The sequence below is a fragment of the Ostrea edulis genome, chromosome 7 (assembly GCF_947568905.1).
Source record: "Ostrea edulis chromosome 7, xbOstEdul1.1, whole genome shotgun sequence".
In the NCBI taxonomy this organism is placed as follows: Eukaryota; Metazoa; Mollusca; class Bivalvia; order Ostreida; family Ostreidae; genus Ostrea; species Ostrea edulis.
Genome location: NC_079170.1, coordinates 74,039,508 through 74,057,388, shown reverse-complemented (window position 1 = coordinate 74,057,388; position 17,881 = coordinate 74,039,508). Strand labels below are relative to the sequence as shown.

Below are 17,881 nucleotides of genomic sequence, written 5' to 3'. Positions count from 1 at the left end.
AGATATCAAACAACGCAAACAGGTAATAATGTAATATCTCTACATAGATAATGGAAGTTGATGATGGAGAAGCTGAAAGCATCCTTTTAATCATAAAGTGGAATTGTTACTTTACCGTTAATATGTATTATCATATGTAAGTATGAAGTAGAAGTGGACCACTCTATGGTGTCTTTTATTTCGAGTTCACAGGGATATATCGAATCAACATGGGAATGAAAATTAGCATTGTTAATACATAAAACGGTGTCGATAAATCTGAACAACGCATTAAAGGCCATAGAAATATTTTTTTCTTCTCACGTAGAAGTTTTTGAAATAATTCTGCTTCATATGAATATATAATACTAAACAATGCCTTGATTTAGGCCGTATCTAAATTCACAACTTTCTATCAATCGGATGTATAATACGAATCATGCACGTGCTACATAAAAAAAGGACATACATGTATATGATATGGCAGAGAATGAAAGTTAGGAATGTGTTTATATGTGTATAACAGCCGTTTTAATACCTAAATATGTCTAAAGATGGGACACAATGATTAACTCACTGTCAAGTGTTGCATTATTATAGACGGAGCGTCGGAGATCAAGCAAATCAAATTATGATACAGTATTGGTATGCATATTCATTTATTCAATAACGTAAAAGGCAAATCAAATACGGAGCAATATATCACAAATTGCATTTACAAATTTGGCTAATTTTTGTCTGAAACTTTAGTTCATATGCAACTACTTGAGTTCGAAGTGACTTAAAGTCGAATTCAGGAAAACAGAATTTCTTGGTAACTGCTCCATTCCTTATTCTAGCAGCAAATCATAACCACCATACATTAGATCCAAAGCCAGCCCCTTTCATGAATCGCTTCTCTTCTTTAAGGCTATCGGACGAGCGGAATCTATTAGTTTTGCTGGGGTCTGAATATTCACCCGTTTCGTCTTTTTCTCCATCTTTTCTAGGAGTTGGGTGTTCGTTGGTCATCGGGATAACTTTGTTTTTACTGTTTCCCTCTCCGTTGTCTACCTCAATAGGGTAAATTCCTCCTCCATTTTCCAGAAATTTCTCCAATGCTTCCATTTTTGCGTTTTGTATTATATCCCTTAGTTCTTCCAAAACTTTGCCTTGGCCAACCTTCAACCAACAATAAAGCAAATTTGAATGAACTATAAAATTGAAAATCAATTGAAAAAAAAAATCAAATCTATTTTTCAATTGAAGAAAACGAACAAACTCAAAAAAAAAAAAAAAAAAAAAAATACAACGAATTTGTATACAAAATCCAAATTTCTTACTTCACTCAAATAATTTTAATGATTTATACTAACGAAAATTATCTGATGCCCTAGAATCCTATTTGGAGACGTATTACATATAAACATCGTTTGTAAATAAACGTTGCATGTAGCGAGTGATAAGGAATTTGGAGTGTGTTTGCAGCAGGATGGATATCAAAAACTTCACCAAAATGGTAATATATATATATAAATCATACCGTCCTCTTGAACCATATATTAGATCCAAAGCCAGCCCCTTTCATGAATCGCTTCTCTTCTTTAAGGCTATCGGACGAGCGGAATCTATTAGTTTTGCTGGGGTCTGAATATTCACCCGTTTCGTCTTTTTCTCCATCTTTTCTAGGAGTTGGGTGTTCGTTGGTCACCGGGATAACTTTGTTTTTACTGTTTCCCTCTCCGTTGTCTACGTCTACCTCAATAGGGTAAATTCCTTCTCCATTTTCCAGAAATTTCTCCAATGCTTCCATTTTTGCGTTTTGTATTACATCCTTTAGTTCTTCCAAAACGTTGCCTTGGCCAACCTTCAACCAACAATAAAGCAAATTTGAATGAACTATTTAAATAGCCATGTTCTTCGGAAGGAACGTTATTGCTTTCCTCACTAATTTAAACTAATGATAATCGTGTAAATTTGCATAGCTCCCATATAAAATTGAAAATCAGTTGAAAAAATAATCAAATCTATTTTTCAATTGAAGAAAACGAACAAACTCAAAAAATAAATAAAGAATAATAAATTCAACGAATTTGTATTAAAAAAATACAAATTTCTTACTTCACTCAAATAATTTTAATGATTTATACTAAAGAAAATTATCTGATGCCCTAGAATCCTATTTGGAGACGTATTACATATAAACATCTTTTGTAAATAAAAGTTGCATGTAACGAGTGATAAGGAATTCGGAGTGTGTTTGCAGCAGGGTGGAAATCAAAAACTTCATCAGAATGGTAATATCTATCGATCGATTGATCGATCTATCTATCTATCTATCTATCTATCTATATATCTATCTATCTATCTATCTATATATATATATATATATCAAACAATCTATTGAATATTTTTCTGTTTTATTGAAAAATTATTGAATGCATTTTCTTTTCAAAGCAGAACTACTTGATAAAATTACTTTATGATTTACAATAGTGCTACCCCAGACTACATGTAGTGTTGCATCATTTTGGGGTTGATCCTACATCATTTCTATGCGAGACGCAATATTTCCTGATCAACGACACATGTTGCGTACATTACGTAGCTTTTTCGTTATTGATGTTTCGAACAAAAATTCATTAGTTATCATCAAAGAATACTAATGTATTAAGATTGAAATATGTACTTACTGGGTAGGCCACTGTACCCCCAAAGAGAGCCAAAAGAAGACAAACTGAATAATTCATCTTGTCTCGATGATGATTGAAGGATAATCTGCAGTTTTCTGTCTTTGGAAACTATATATATACCATAAGTTCTGCATGACTGTACAATGAAAAAGCGATATGAAGGCAACACTGGTGATAATTATTCCAAAATTAGCAGACTATAAAAGAAGTGCAATATGAATAGTATTTGTTTATAGTGAATTTCACAATGGTGTCGTTTCTTTAATTCCAGATAATGTATCTCTCCATAGTTACTCCAAAATATTTATGACACTACTTTTTTCGCGTGAGGTAAGTTAATAAAAGGTTACTAAAATGTGCAGATTTTAAAAGAACAAAGACCTCTTAGCATCAACTATGGCCTACTAAACTTAAGAAAAATAAAGAAGTTGAAACGCTTTTATTTATCGAAGTGATTTGTAGTAGGTACATGTAACACGCTCTCTTTAAACATGCATAGGAAATGGCACCAAACTGTCACAGAGTGAAATAAGATAAAAACGCCTAAAATTACCCGCATTGCAATTTCTGAATAAATCATTTCAAGTTCTACTTTTACTCTTACATTTGTCATTATTTTGATACGTGCATATAAAATGAGATAAATTCTACCTGCGTATCTTCGATTAACCAAATATGACATTTCTCCAAACAAAACTTTGCATTCATAATGAAAGTAAGAAATTTGACATTTCCGGGAAAAACCCCAAATCAAACACTTTTGAAACAAAGATTACATATATTTTCAATAAATGATTAATTACGTAGAGTACTGCTTTTTGTGTAGTACAAAATATGACATAAATATATTCCTTTTTTTCCCGAATGGTCGATATTTGTCGGTTTTTCCCCTTTGTTAAAACATAGGTGGCGCAACGAACTTTTAGGTTCAATACACACTTCCGGTAGTAAATACACTCGAAAGCGAAAGAGGTAGGCTGTTTTTGCTGGGGGGGGGGGTACTTTGTGTATTTATAAATACTAAATAGTATAACAAAAAGAGGCACTTACTTTGTGCTGTGAATGTGCTCTAACTTAAAAGGGACTATAAAATGCAGTTGAGGGATTTCAAATTTCGGAGAAAATAAAGGATAGGGAATATCAAATCACACTTGATTGTAAATACAGTCCTATTTATACATCAGTTCAGATTTATTGTTGTTGTTTTTGAAATAATTTGATTCTTGTTGACTGAATTGTGGTTTTTGTTTTTTCACCAAGCGGAAAAGTTGAAAACATTGACAACCTCAAAATGTGCAATGAAACTGTCGAACTTGTGAACTTATTATGAAGTTTGCTTTTTCATTGCTATTTTGTTGTGTCATAACTCACACAATACCATGACCACTATTATACTGAGCTAGCAAGCAGAAGAAAACAATGAAGACCGACAAGTGTGCAGAATTTAAAGGACCTGAAGAAATGTCATAGAGGCTAAGACTAACTATTATCTTTGAATTTCCATAATTCTATTGAAAAAAAAAATTAAATTGAATTTTAATCAGAGACATATATCTATCTATATTTATTATACACACACTGCAAATGTGTGTGTCTGTTCTAATGTAACATTTTACGATTCAATTTAAGTGAAAATACGTTATGTATTATACATTTATATACTACTAGCTGCTAAAACCTCCAACCACAGATTTATTTGAGCTTCCATTAAGATGAACTTCTAAAACATGTATTAAAAATATTAAATTACATGCAAGATAAAAAAAAAAGATTGATATGATAGGGACATATATGATATTATAATTATTTAATTAGGAACTGATCCATTGAAGAGGCAAAGAAAGCCAGATGCTGTGCCGTCAGTTTTCCCATGGAGTGGATACAGGGATACTGACCATGCAAGAAGTAAAAGGAGAGCTGCTCGCAATTGCCGTACGATGGAGGAAAAAGATGAAACAGAAGAGGTCTTTATGGAATGTGATGATGCTGACGTTTCGAATGTCTCAAGCTTTTGTACCATAGAGACAATGGATAATGACATAGCAGCATCAGATCAAATTAATGAACTTGATGTCCAACAGAGTGAAGATGTAAGCCTCATAGAGGCATCATGTCAAACTCTCCCAACACCCATGATGTCTATTGAAAATTTCTTTCATGACAGTGAGGGTATAATGTTTTACACTGGCCTTGCTTCTTACACAGATTTTCTTTTTGTACTGCATTGCTTAGGTGAAGCTGCCTATGATCTCAGATATTTGTATAACCAAGTTCAAAATTTATCAGTTGAAAACCAACTTTTTCTAACTTTGATCAAATTAAGACAGAACAAACCCAACTTTGAATTAAGTCGCTTATTTGGCATATCACAAACAACTGTAGATAACATTTGGATTACATGGGTTAACTTCATGGCAAGACAATTTCAAGAAATAAATTTCTGGCCTGACAGAGACACAGTCACTTTCTTTTCACCCTGCGACTTCTTTCAAAAATTCCCCTCAACAAGAGTTATAATTGATGGGACCGAGATCCCAGTGAAAAAACCCAAACTCCCTGTTGCACAACAGTCAACCTTTTCTACTTACAAAAACAGAAACACTGTTAAAGTGCTTGTTGGTGCCACACCTAGAGGACTTGTATCATACATTTCTCCAGCATATGGGGGGGTCTACCAGTGATAGGCAAGTTGTTGAACGTAGCTCTCTTATTAACATATGTGACCCTGGGGACTCCATAATATCAGATAAAGGATTCAATATCCAGGATCTCTTTGCACCAAAGGATGTAAAGGTTAACATTCCGACATTTTTTTAAAAGCAAAATCGTATGTCAAATAAGATTGTTTTAAGAGACAGAAAAATTTCGAGCAAGCGAGTGCATATTGAGAGGTTGATTGGACTTGCTAAAACATTCAAAATTTTGAAAGGACCTCTTAACTCTACAGAGACAAAATTAGCTAGTGAAATTTCTTCTGTATGTTTCATTCTGTGCAATTTTCGAAAGTGCATTGTTCCTAGACATGCTTAAGGAAATTGATAGGCATGATTATCAAAATAGGCTGTCACGGTAATGTTTATTGGCCATATTTATGTATATGCAGCATGTTTATATATATATATATATATATATATATATATATATATATATATATATATATATATATAATCCAAATAGAAAGAGTTGATATCACACAGTCAAAATAATTCAATAAAAAAGCAGGAAAATATACAGTTCCAAAATATATTCAAATCACCTGAGGATGGATGTTAAAATCCAGAAAGCGCTAGTGATTTAAATATATTTTGGAACTGTATATTTCCCTGCTTTTTATTGAATTATATATATATCTATCTATCTATCTATCTATCTATCTATCTATCTATCTATCTATCTATATATATATATATATAGGACTTTATCCTTACAATACTGTACAAGTTCAAAGATTAGAATAAAATAGACTAAGATATGTACATATTACTATTATTCATACAGCCACACCCCAGATTGAATTCAAATGTATCATAAATAGATGTACTTTATGAAAATATTAACTTTACAAAAAGAGGTACAATCTATATTGATCACTATTCAATGTTAATATGTGTATGTCAAATGTATACAAATGCTAAAATAAATCAATTAGGTATGATTTTAAGATTTATTCAGCATTTATATGATAATAAAATCTGTTTAATACAGATTTCTTGAAATGATAATTGTAGAATTTTTCTAGTTTCTGGAGCATTATTTCTATGAATGTGTTGTTTCTGTGTACTTTAATTGTCTTCGTGTCTTTTAAAGTATAAACTACAAAAATACATTCCTTTCTACCTGAACAGAACAGTTGCCCTTGGATTTGATAGTAATAGTCATGAGATTTGTCAAGTTCCATTTCATCATTCACATTTTTAAGATTAGAGACAGATTCCTCTGATATTTCTTTGTTTTTTGCTGTGTATGGACATTTGATTTCCACCAATGTGTTGTCATTAATGATAGCATCAGGCGATGCAGCCAAATATGGGTGTGTTTTAGACACAAAAATGCCACATTTAAGGGCATGTAATTCAGATTTATCTTGAAATCCCTGTAAAGCAAGAGTTTCATAGCATTTACCATGTAAAATAGCCGGGGCAAATATTTGTGGTGAATATTTTGTCAGATTATTTGCTACTTTGTTAAAGTCAGTCTTCTCTGTTGCTTTGCAAATTTTGCCAAAGTTAGATGGGTGAATTCTTTTCCTCCGTTCATTATGCCAAATTGGATTACTGCTCTGTCCGCACGTCTGTCTTTCTGTCTTAAAAATGTCGTCATCACTTATATGTGTTATGTTCATTTGTCTTAACCAATTGTCGGAGAGTTATTCTTGTAGATAGTCATGATCATTATCTAAACCTACTGTATTTGCTAATGCATACAGCTGAGAGACTGGGAAAGAATTTATCTTTGGATGGTTTAACCACACATTTCGAAAAGTGTCTTGGTATCCAGCTGCATTCTGAAATGCTCTTGGCCGAGGGTCAAAGTTAACATCCAGGTCTCGATTTGCCAAAGGCAAGTCTTTGGCCTTGATCGGACTGCCTTTATACGGTCTAGTTTGGTGAAAGGTTTGGATATTTTGGGTGCAGGTTTCTTCTGTTACAATTTCACCACACTCACAAAACATTTGCAATGCAAATAACACGGTACACACATGTTTACATGTAGCAGATGGACCCATCCCAGCTGCACATTCACACTGGCACTGCACAACACAGCCATCAACATCAACACACACATCAACTTTGTATGAAATATTCCTCTTCATCTCTGCTTTACATTCAGCCCTTACAAAAAAACATATCTACATCACACGCCAATCGCACATATTTCAGAAACTTGCTTTCATATATATATTTCACATGGTCATCAAGACTTTTCCCCATTTTTCCCAAATAAGCAGCAATTGCTTCTTCTTTAACAGGTGTGACTTGCGTGTCTTTGTTTACATCTTTAAACTGATCGTAATTTGATACTTTCATTTCATACTCTCGCTCAACCTTTTCACAGCCACCAAAATTATCATTCCTGTCATAAGCTTCAAGTCTGAAAAAAAAAGCACAGACTTGTGTATTCATTTAATATATTTAATGAAACTTCTACACGCGATTGGAATTTTATCGAGGAAATTCGGTTGAATACACGCAAAATATCGAACAGACCTTTCTACGAGCTCTCTTTCTCGACCCGAAACTCGCGCATTTCGCCGGTGCAATTCACTTCTCAGATCCTTAAGACAACACGATCCGTAATCGGACATTTTAAGCGTAGAAAAACAAGGTCGGTATTTCACGCAGACGAAAGAATCCAAGTTAGATCTTCAGTGCTACGGAGGCGAGAAAAGTATTGAACCTGATCGGTGAGCGCGCCACCTAGATTTCAGGGCAGATAATCTGGAGTTTTATTTACTATTCCATGACGATTGTAATTCTGATTTTTTTTTAAAAATTCGATCCAGCTTCACCGTGATTTTTGGCGTATATAACTGATCAATGATGAAAGTAAATAAACTATATCAACTCAAGGGGTTGATATCAAAAATTAAAACTACAATGTGTACCAGCAAAATCCATTTCACTGGATCAAAATCACCCGCAGATAGAGTTCTTAAAGTCACTGTGTCTGGCGTGCCCCTGTCTGTCGGTGGCAAGGACATTTTGACAATGCTCACAAAACTAGGTTGTTACCCCAAAAGTGACCTACAATATAAACAAAATAAGAAATCTGATGACAAAAAAGATGACTGGTCTCTTACATGGTAACAGATACATTTATTTCAAACCCTTTCCGGGTAATAAATTTAGCCCCCGCACGAGCTACTGCGCAGGGATACAGTGCTGCATTTATCATAACGGTCACCCCCAATGAAAATGCCGAACTAGTTGGAGTTCACCCCACCAATGAATGTACAGAAGAATCTAAATGTAAAGTGTGCCTTCAACCGGGGCACTGCACGGGTGATGAACAATGCTCTGCCCATTCTAAATAATGCCCCAATAACTATATCCTATTCCAAGGTGATGACAATACTTTTTCAAATTTCTATCCGTGCCAAATATCTGTATTTGGTGAAAAAATCAATTCTGCAGAACAGGCCTTCCAGTGTGTAAAAGCTATAAGATCCGACAATCTCATGGCTGCCGATAAAATCCGAGCAGCTAAGTCGGCACTCCAAGCCAAAATAATTGGTAACTTAATCATTACATCGGATAGTTGGATTTCATCACGGGTTCACATCATGGAGGAGATTATTTCGAAAACTTCGGAACAAGTTGAGAATTTCGAGATGTTCTTGAAAATTCTACCAAAATGTCATTTATATTCACAACTTTTCATTAAACAAAGCTTACACTCTTACAGCAAAGTTAAATGCCTTTTCCAAAGCTTGTTCTTGTTGCTCGAACCATTGTGGGAAAACACGAAAAGCTTCAGCTGAGTGATTGTGCCATTTATTGTCCAGATAAATGACAAGGAGTGAACAAAAGCACATATGTAAGGTGATTCGGTGAAGATAACGAACAGTGATCAATCTCATAACTCCTATAAGCAATACAAAATAGATAGTTAAAATAGATAGATAAAATAGAATAATGTAAATTAATAGCTGGGATAAGGTCAAATGATGAATAATTTAAAATTAGAAATGTTACATTGCAAATTGGTGCTTATCCCAGCTATTGTTATAAAATGATTACAAAGTGTGTGTAACAAGAAGGTGGCGTACACAGAAAGGCCACAAGGCATGCTAAATGCTTGCAGGATGCATGCAGCGCCATCCAAGGAAAAGGAATTTATTTGTATTACCTTGTTCAAAAAGTTTTCCAAGGAAATATTGGTGCAAATTATTTTGTTGTCTCTAGCAAGACTACACATAAAACATGGAGTAGAACTTTAAAGTATATAAGCTTGTTATATGAATACAAAGTAATGTATACAAACTGGTGCAGAATTAGGCACCAAACATACATGAATCACAATGTGTACCTCAATGACTGAAACAAAAACATACATACAAGGACCAAATGTGAGCAGCCTTAAGCTAACCACATGTAAACAGTTCCAAGTATATGTAAAATATTAAGGAGAAAAATATGCGGAGCTCATGACTAGGATACAGTTATATATGTCTGTCAAATGAGCAATCATATGCTGACCTCATGCACACCAGTTTAGTCTATGTAACAAGATTCAAGAGCAAAATTATGACTGAGCTCACTCTAGCATACTGTTTGTATGAGTAGCTAAATGCTGACCTCGTGAACAGTAGCGTACAGTCTAAGTAACACATATAAGAGCAGAACAATGCTGAGTTGACTGACTAGAGTCCAGTTTATATAAGCAGCCACACGCTGACCTCCTAAGCTGAATCATATTGAGTTGATGACTATGAATGCTTTAAAGACTATATGAGCAGCCATATGCTGACCTCATGTTCCATTAACCAAACTAATAACAAAAACAATTCGATCTGAGTTGAACTCGATCTTAATACAACAAATAATGATAATTGCAAATCATAGAACTACAATGTAAAAAGCTTGCATATAAAACATTTTATGAGACATAAAATTTTATTTTCGCAGAAACCATCTACGATGATTTTTGGGCTACAGGCCTCAAATATGATCAGTCCACGCACACAAAAACATCTGCCTGACCTGGTAAAAGTGTACTAGGACAGATACTTGGACGTGTAGCCACAGAAGTTAGAAAAATCGAAAAACAAATCCAAATCTGGGTTACCTCGCCCGGCTTCAGTCAAACAATTAACAGAGTCTCATACTTGTTTATCATACCTGATACGATGTTTTTGTCTGTTATTTTCGCGATGGAACATTTGAAGTGCATTACCTTGAATGTAAAGAGTTTTTAAATGGTTATCAGAAAAAATACATTATATCAATAGCTTAATGATCACAACATTGATGTGATTTTTCTACAAGAAACACATTTTTGCGAAATAAATTATTTTAAGTATGACACAAGATGGTTTGGTACATCCATACACTCTAATACTGACTCTGCTCATAGCAGAGGATTATCCATTCTTTTTCATAAAAACCTTAACATCATGAATGTACACAGATCTGTTGATGGTCGTAAACTTTCGATTGATATTAAAGTTTATGTTCTAATTATCACACTCGTGAATGTTTATGCATGTCTTGGCACACTGATTTGACTGCGGATAACTCCGTTTACCTGATCAGGATATGGGGCTCACGGCGGGTGTGACCGGTCAACAGGGGATGCTTACTCCTCCTAGGCACCTGATCCCACCTCTGGTGTGTCCAGGAGTCCGTGTTTGCCCAACTATCTATTTTGTATTGCTTGTAGGAGTTATGAGATTGATCACTGTTCGTTATCTTCACCTTTCATTCAACAAATCATGTCCCAGATGAAAATATGAAAACAATTGTTTAGAGAATTGTGAATGTCCTCAACTAAACAATCAAGAAAAATATATATATGTGATGATCTTCCAATGGTTTTCGAATGTGCACAAGCTATAAAACATGAAAAAGAACAAATCTCCCGGGTCTGACAGGACACCTTTCGAATTCTATGAAATAATTTGGACTGACATCAAATATACTTTTATAAATTACTATTTACAACAATTGAAAAAGAGGAAATGACTTTTTCTAGAAGATTATCAATTATTTCTCTAATACATAAAAAGGGAGAGAAAAATTATCTTCGAAATTATAGACCAATTAGTCTTACAAATTGTGATTATAAAATTTTAGCACGAGTTTTCGTTATAAAATTACAAAAAGTTATAGATGGATGGATGTCTAGGACCTGTAAAATAACCAACGGCATTCGACAAGGATGTCCAATCTCAGCATTGCTTCCTTTATTTATCGTAGAAATAGTGTCGAAAAAAATTCACAATTCACCAGAGGTTAAAGGCTTTAGTAACGACCTTATGTTTAATGAAATAAAAATACTTCAGCATACAGACGACACATCACGTTTTTACAGGATATCAGATCTATCGAAAAAGTCATTAAAATAATTGAATACTTTGGTCAGGTATCAGGAATGCAACTCAATAAAATTAAATCTGAAAAAAAATACTATTTGGTCCTTTGAAAAACAGATATGATAAATTATATGATACCAATATCGCCAATGCGCCCGTTAAATACTTAGGAATATATATAGGTCATGATGCCGATCAATGTTACAATAAAAAACTGGACGGAAAAAAATAATAAACTAGAAAAAAGACTTACAACGTGGAATACAAGAGAATTAGCCGTATATGGAGAATTTACCGTAATCATTACTTTAGAATTAACACAATTATATAATAGCGCAACTATATTGCAATATCCAAGAAAAAAATCCATACAGAAAATAAAGAAAACAATCTTCAATTTCCTATGCGACAAAGGGAAAAAGATAAAAAGATATACTTTAATTGGAAAACAAGAAGAAGGAACAGGTATCGTTGATATTGATTGTAAATTAAAAACACTCAAGGCTGCTTGGGTAGCACGAATTTTCAATGAAAAACAATCATCTTTAAAATCTCTCTTTCATTCGTGTATTCTTAAAAGATTCATTACACCCGAATATCTCATAAAGACAAATACAACCAGTGCTGATGAAATAAAACAAGTTTTCAAATCATTACCAATATTTTACTGCGAAGTACACCGTACATTGAATGAATGCAAACGTAAAACACCAAAAAATAAAAGAGATAACTGACGTTGAAGTATTGTCTCAAACTACATGTACATGGTTAAACAACTTGACTCGATTTAATGGTAAACTTCTTTTCTACGCAGATTGGATAAAAGGTGGAGTTTTATACATTAAAGACCTGTTTGATAAAAACAGAAATGTTCATGATATCAATTATTGTTCGAATATTCTTGTCAACAAGTCTAATTGGATTTGCGAATATAACACACTGAAAAAGGTTATTAAACCTGTCCAAAAGTATCACGATACTTCAAAAGGAGCCTAAATAAACATAAGAAAACAAAGTAACATTTTGTTAGAAAGCAAGAGAATAATACCCCTAAACCTGGTAAGTAGCAAAACAATATATATCTTTATTAAAAAAAATCTTTATTAAACTCTACCGTGAGAGATTTTGGGCAAAAAGTTTTAATTTCAATTTTGAGGAAAACAAAGCTAATATTTATCACGAAAATCAAAGACAATCAATTAGCAGAATTTAATTACAAGCTGTAACAAAATATACTTAAAGGTCACGAAAGACGGTTTTTTAACAATACCTTTTCTCTCCATAGTTATTAACTCTGTTTCATAGACTCGTCTTAAAATGCTTTTTAAGATTAAGAACGATATTAACTCGAAGAAATTGAAGTCCAAAGGTAGTCGGAATAGAAAATCGTTTCCCGATTTCCTGAATTTTTGACGTCATAAGAGACCACACTCAGATTTACGATAGACGATAGACTCATAGACGATTTATTCGAACTGGAATAGTTTGTGAATGAGGAACCATAGTTTGTTATAATTAATGCAAATACCAGCCACATCGACGATTTTCCATCTGAGGGCGAACAAGAAGATCGATCAAGATCAAAGTCCTATTCATTCCGAATCGGTTGAAATAATATTGATTGGTTAATTATAGGCTAAATGTATGATATTTTCAGAGTACATTCTCTGATGACAATAAGAGAAAAAGAGAAATATAGATAGTTATTGCTTGCGCTATTTCTAACCCCATGCAGACACGCAACATCGAGGTGTTTTCCAGTGGGGTGTGTGTGTGTGTGTGTGTCAAGTTGAAGGCTGACTGATTAAAAAGGTGGGCACCCCTTCATCCCCCTTTGGTTTTATGAGCCCAAGTCAAACCCTGACTTGAATATAGTTTATAGCCAGATCGGAATTTCCTTCGCACACATCGTGAGCGCCGTATTTTGAATTTATTTTCATAGGATTTTTACAAGTATCGTGTGTAGCTATTTTAGTTTGTGAATATAATAATAAATATAAATGGCTACTTAACATTCTTTTACAATAAAATTTGCGACATTAGGGCCTATATCAAGAATATTTTACTATCACTTTACTTAACATTTAACTTTTTTTTAAATGTTGTCCTCAATAAGGAAACAAACGTGCAAATTAGTGCTTCATTTGGATAAAAAAAAAACACCCCCAACTCTTGCATGACCGTAAAAATGGGTTTATTTCAACAAATATAAAACTTGTAATTTCAATGTCGCACTACCATTTGCTTTGAACATTCTTATTCAAACAGAAAAGAAGGGGGTCTAATGTTAGACCTATTCATCTTCAATTTATTTACTTATATATTGAGAGAAAAAAAAGATTCTGATCAGAAGAGCTTCATATGACTATTTCATAGTCAAAGGACTAAGACCATGTTTATCAAAATTCGGCCTAACGTCCAAAGTGAATAATTTTTTGTTAGAAATATTCTCTAACATGTTCTTTTCCTATAATGTACTGGTTTTTATATGTAGAGTTGGTGAAAGAACACTATTTTTAGGTTTACATTACTAGTATAAATCCTATAATTTGCTCTACTTTTTAAGATTGCGTCATGCAACGTCGCTACATATTATTAGAAGTGGCAACGTATTGTAAAACATAATTATGCAATTAGTGGTTTAATATATAATAAGATCTTGAAAAAGAAATTTTCTTTCCCAATACGCAATAAGGTTATTTTACTTATAGCCCGAATGGCACACCATATTTTTCAATCCTTCATTCGGCCATTTTCACACGCCGCGCCGTTATCCTGTTTGCGCTGTTCGTGGAAGTTGCAGAGGATGTACTCATCGCATTTCAACGTAAGTTTTAAAAATATGAATATACTTCACCTTTACTCGTTAAACTGTGTAACCAAATAGGTGTACTAATTGCTCTTAAAAATAATAAACAAATCGCATGGAACGAATAGTATGGTGCGCCTGTGGTGTGTTGACATAAACTCGTAATATTCACGCATTGGGCTGATGGAAATCCCACAACAAATATGTTAAACTGTTGTCAACATATATTTATTGTTTATCTATTATGATTATATATTGTTAAGATTTAAAATTGTATGTATATCAGCTGATCAGAAAAATCAGCTGTTTCACGATCATGCCATTTTCAATTCGAGTGCATGACCTAGGGTCTATTTGAATTTTCTTACATGATGTTTGACTCACTTTACACTTTGAATTTTCCATGTATCATTGTATGGTCTAAAAAGTATTTGTATATGTTAAAGAGACACATAATTGTATATAGATGTATATTTCCATAATGGTATATGTCTCTGGGGTAACATGCAGGCCTGTGGGGGGTTATAGGTTGAATAATTTTCGAATGATTTGGTATTCTAGTATTCTACTATGTTTAAACTTAACTTAGTGATTATTTAGTAATCAAATAAAAGTTATATGATTAATCGATACATATCTTCAATTTGCTGTAAGCAAAAACTGTTTCTGTGTTTTGGAATCTGTCTGGTATTAGTACATAATAAATAACTTCATAAGTCAATAAATATATTCTTGTTGTAGTGATGACATTTGCAAAATCTGTGAGAATAGAAAAAAAAAATGTGTTAAGGTCAACAGAATTTTTAATTAGGGTAGGTCGGGAAAGTGGAAACCAATTAACATATATATATATATTTTTTGGCCTTACGTGGAAACATGGATTAGAAAAGTCGGAATGATTTTTACATTCAATAATTTTTAAATACTTAAAAGCACCATTAAGCCAGGAAAATCATAAGAACAGTTTGGTTTTATAATTTAAATATGCCTTATTTCAAGATAAATTGTAAACATGTCAAACTTAATTTCAACAATTACACTTACAACTTACATGCCTGCATTGGGATTAGATATAGAATCACTCGGAGAATGTTGAACTTCATGGGTACTACCATGATTTAAGCATATAATTTTTTGTTAGCTTATCTCCTTTATATTATTGAATATTAAATTTTTCCATACATCTACCACAAGAAAGAGCATGAAAGATAAAAATATTTTGTGAATTTGCTGATAATTGTAAAGGAAGATAATATGTCAACATTAGCTACAACAAAAATTATTAGATGCGGAATCAAATTCAAATGAAATGTTTGTGTATATAATTATTTATACAGAAATGTACATGTAGCTAAACTGTCCTCTATTGTTTAGTTGGAGACATGTCAATCTCCCACTGAATACATAAATGTAATTTTTCTGAATTCTATATCAATGAAAATACATGAGGGCATGAAAGTACAACTTTTATATGAATATTATAATACAGGGGTCCGTGTTTGCTCAACTTTCTATTTTGTATTGCTTGTAGGAGTTATGAGATTGATCACTGTTTGTTATCTTCACCTTTCATTTATGATATAGTTTTGATAATGATATAATACTGGAGTAATTTGAATTTCAGGATGATATAATATGTACAGCAAAAATTGATGGCAAGGGTGACATGAATCAGATTGACAAGAATCCATATTCCTACTCCTCAATAATGCTATCATCACTGCCATCAGATTCATCAATGATAGTGGCATCAGTGACACATGCGGATAAGTGTTGGACATCACTGCAGGAATAGTTCCTTGTTGTGCCTGCCAATAGCAAGGTACCAGATTATACAGCAGTTATGTGGAAACAGATTCCCACAATAGGGGGACCAGATTGACACCTACATTGTACAGTATCAGGCAGTTATATCAGAACTGGAAAAACTGGATCCAAACAAGACTATATTGCTTGGAACAAACATGTCGACTCTGAAGTTTAACCCTTATTAACCCATGGCACATCCAGAGACATCCTGATACCATGGTTCTATGTCATTTGAAATATACCTGTGGAGGTTTTTAAAGTGTTTTTTTGGGGGGGGGGGGTATTAATTGGAAGAATTCATATTTGATGATTCAAATGAAATCTGCATGTTGAATTATGAATGTCATAATGTACTTTTTGAATGAGTTCAAAAATGTTTGTCCTGATGAAAAGTGTAGAGTCAAAAGTTAACAAATTGTCAAAAACACTGGTCAGGTCTGAATGCATCATCTTGGACACCTTGTATTTGGAATTATGATCTCTATGAAGAAATGCTGAAAATCTTGCAAAAGATGAAATGACAAGTTGGGGTCCAAGGCACTTGCATATATGCATGAGAAGGTGTTCTATCCAGGCTTGAGGTCAATTACATAGCAATGTAACGCCTTACATTACCTAGAAAATTTCACATTACCATTACTCCTATTTTGAAATATAATGTATTACATTACTTGAGAGTGAATTTACATTACACATTTACGTAACATACTGTCAGATATTAAAGAAATGGCAGAAAAATTATTTCTGTATAATGATTTTTAATTTAATTACACAAAATATTCAGCAATGTTAGGAAACATATCTATTAAGCTATTCATTGCATTTGATTGTCATCAATGTTTCAAATGCTTCAGTCAATCACTTATATAATGAATTATTCTAAATCTTCAAAATATCATCAAATATTTGAAGTAGTGTAAATGTAATGGAAAATAATGTGCAGTACAGTATGCATTACATTACCATTACTTGTAATGCAAAAATGGTCCATTACACCCCCATTATATTGAAACTGGCTGTCATTTAATTACCATTACCCAGGCCTGGTTCTGTCGAGAGGTATTGAAATTGTCTGTAGAGACTTTGTCTCAGGAAGTGGCCGAGATTGATTGTGACAGTTTTGTTGGATGTGAATTTACTGACACACATGTCTACATTTGCTACACAATATATCATGTGGTGGTTTCAACAAGAAAGTTCTTACTCTGCAGGAAATGACGAATAGCTAATGGATTCACATTTTTTCTGACTTTTCTTCTGTACATTAGATGTATTGGAAAAAAAACTTTCCTTTCCATTATCTTTTGCTGGTTCATACTTTGAAATAAAATTATGTCCGAAAATAAAGTATTTTGGTGTTGTTTTTTTTTCAATGAATTTAAAAAAAATGTAATCTGTAATCCTTGCATATTTTCTTGGTGTTCTGTGATTGCATAGGCCTATTGATTTTTATTTGTATTCAGGTATAATTTCATCTTCAGTGTCTTGAAAGAAATTAATTTTTCATTAACGCCAAGAAAAATGTAGTTAACATTATGATTTAAAAAAAATATCGACACGGGTAGGAATTGAACCCGG

At 33.1% G+C, this 17,881-nt stretch overlaps 1 protein-coding gene and 1 long non-coding RNA gene across 2 annotated transcripts; one reads left to right on the top strand and one right to left on the bottom strand.

The window, feature by feature from the left end:
• Positions 1–621: 621 nt before the first annotated feature.
• LOC125653627 (uncharacterized) lies at positions 622–2,800 on the bottom strand. The gene is made up of 3 exons (XM_048883200.2): positions 2,652–2,800; positions 1,502–1,825; positions 622–1,140 (listed from the first exon to the last, which is right to left on the bottom strand). The coding sequence occupies exons 1-3, from the start codon at positions 2,706–2,708 to the stop codon at positions 826–828; spliced, it is 696 nt and encodes a 231-aa protein (XP_048739157.2). The 5' UTR covers positions 2,709–2,800; the 3' UTR covers positions 622–825.
• Positions 2,801–14,350: 11,550 nt separating this feature from the next.
• Positions 14,351–17,650, top strand: LOC125653638 (uncharacterized). The gene is made up of 2 exons (XR_007361994.2): positions 14,351–14,512; positions 16,119–17,650. It is a non-coding gene; the product is annotated as an uncharacterized LOC125653638 (long non-coding RNA).
• The last annotated feature ends 231 nt before the right edge of the window (positions 17,651–17,881 follow it).

Excerpts from the sequence above, each read along its gene's own strand:
- LOC125653627 (XM_048883200.2), bottom strand. The coding sequence starts at position 2,708 with ATGAATTATTCAGTTTGTCTTCTTTTGGCTCTCTTTGGGGGTACAGTG. Across the intron at positions 1,826-2,651 it reads GGGGTACAGTGGCCTACCCA|GTTGGCCAAGGCAACGTTTT; the intron begins GTAAGTACATAT and ends TGTTGGTTGAAG. Across the intron at positions 1,141-1,501 it reads ATATATGGTTCAAGAGGACG|GTTGGCCAAGGCAAAGTTTT; the intron begins GTATGATTTATA and ends TGTTGGTTGAAG.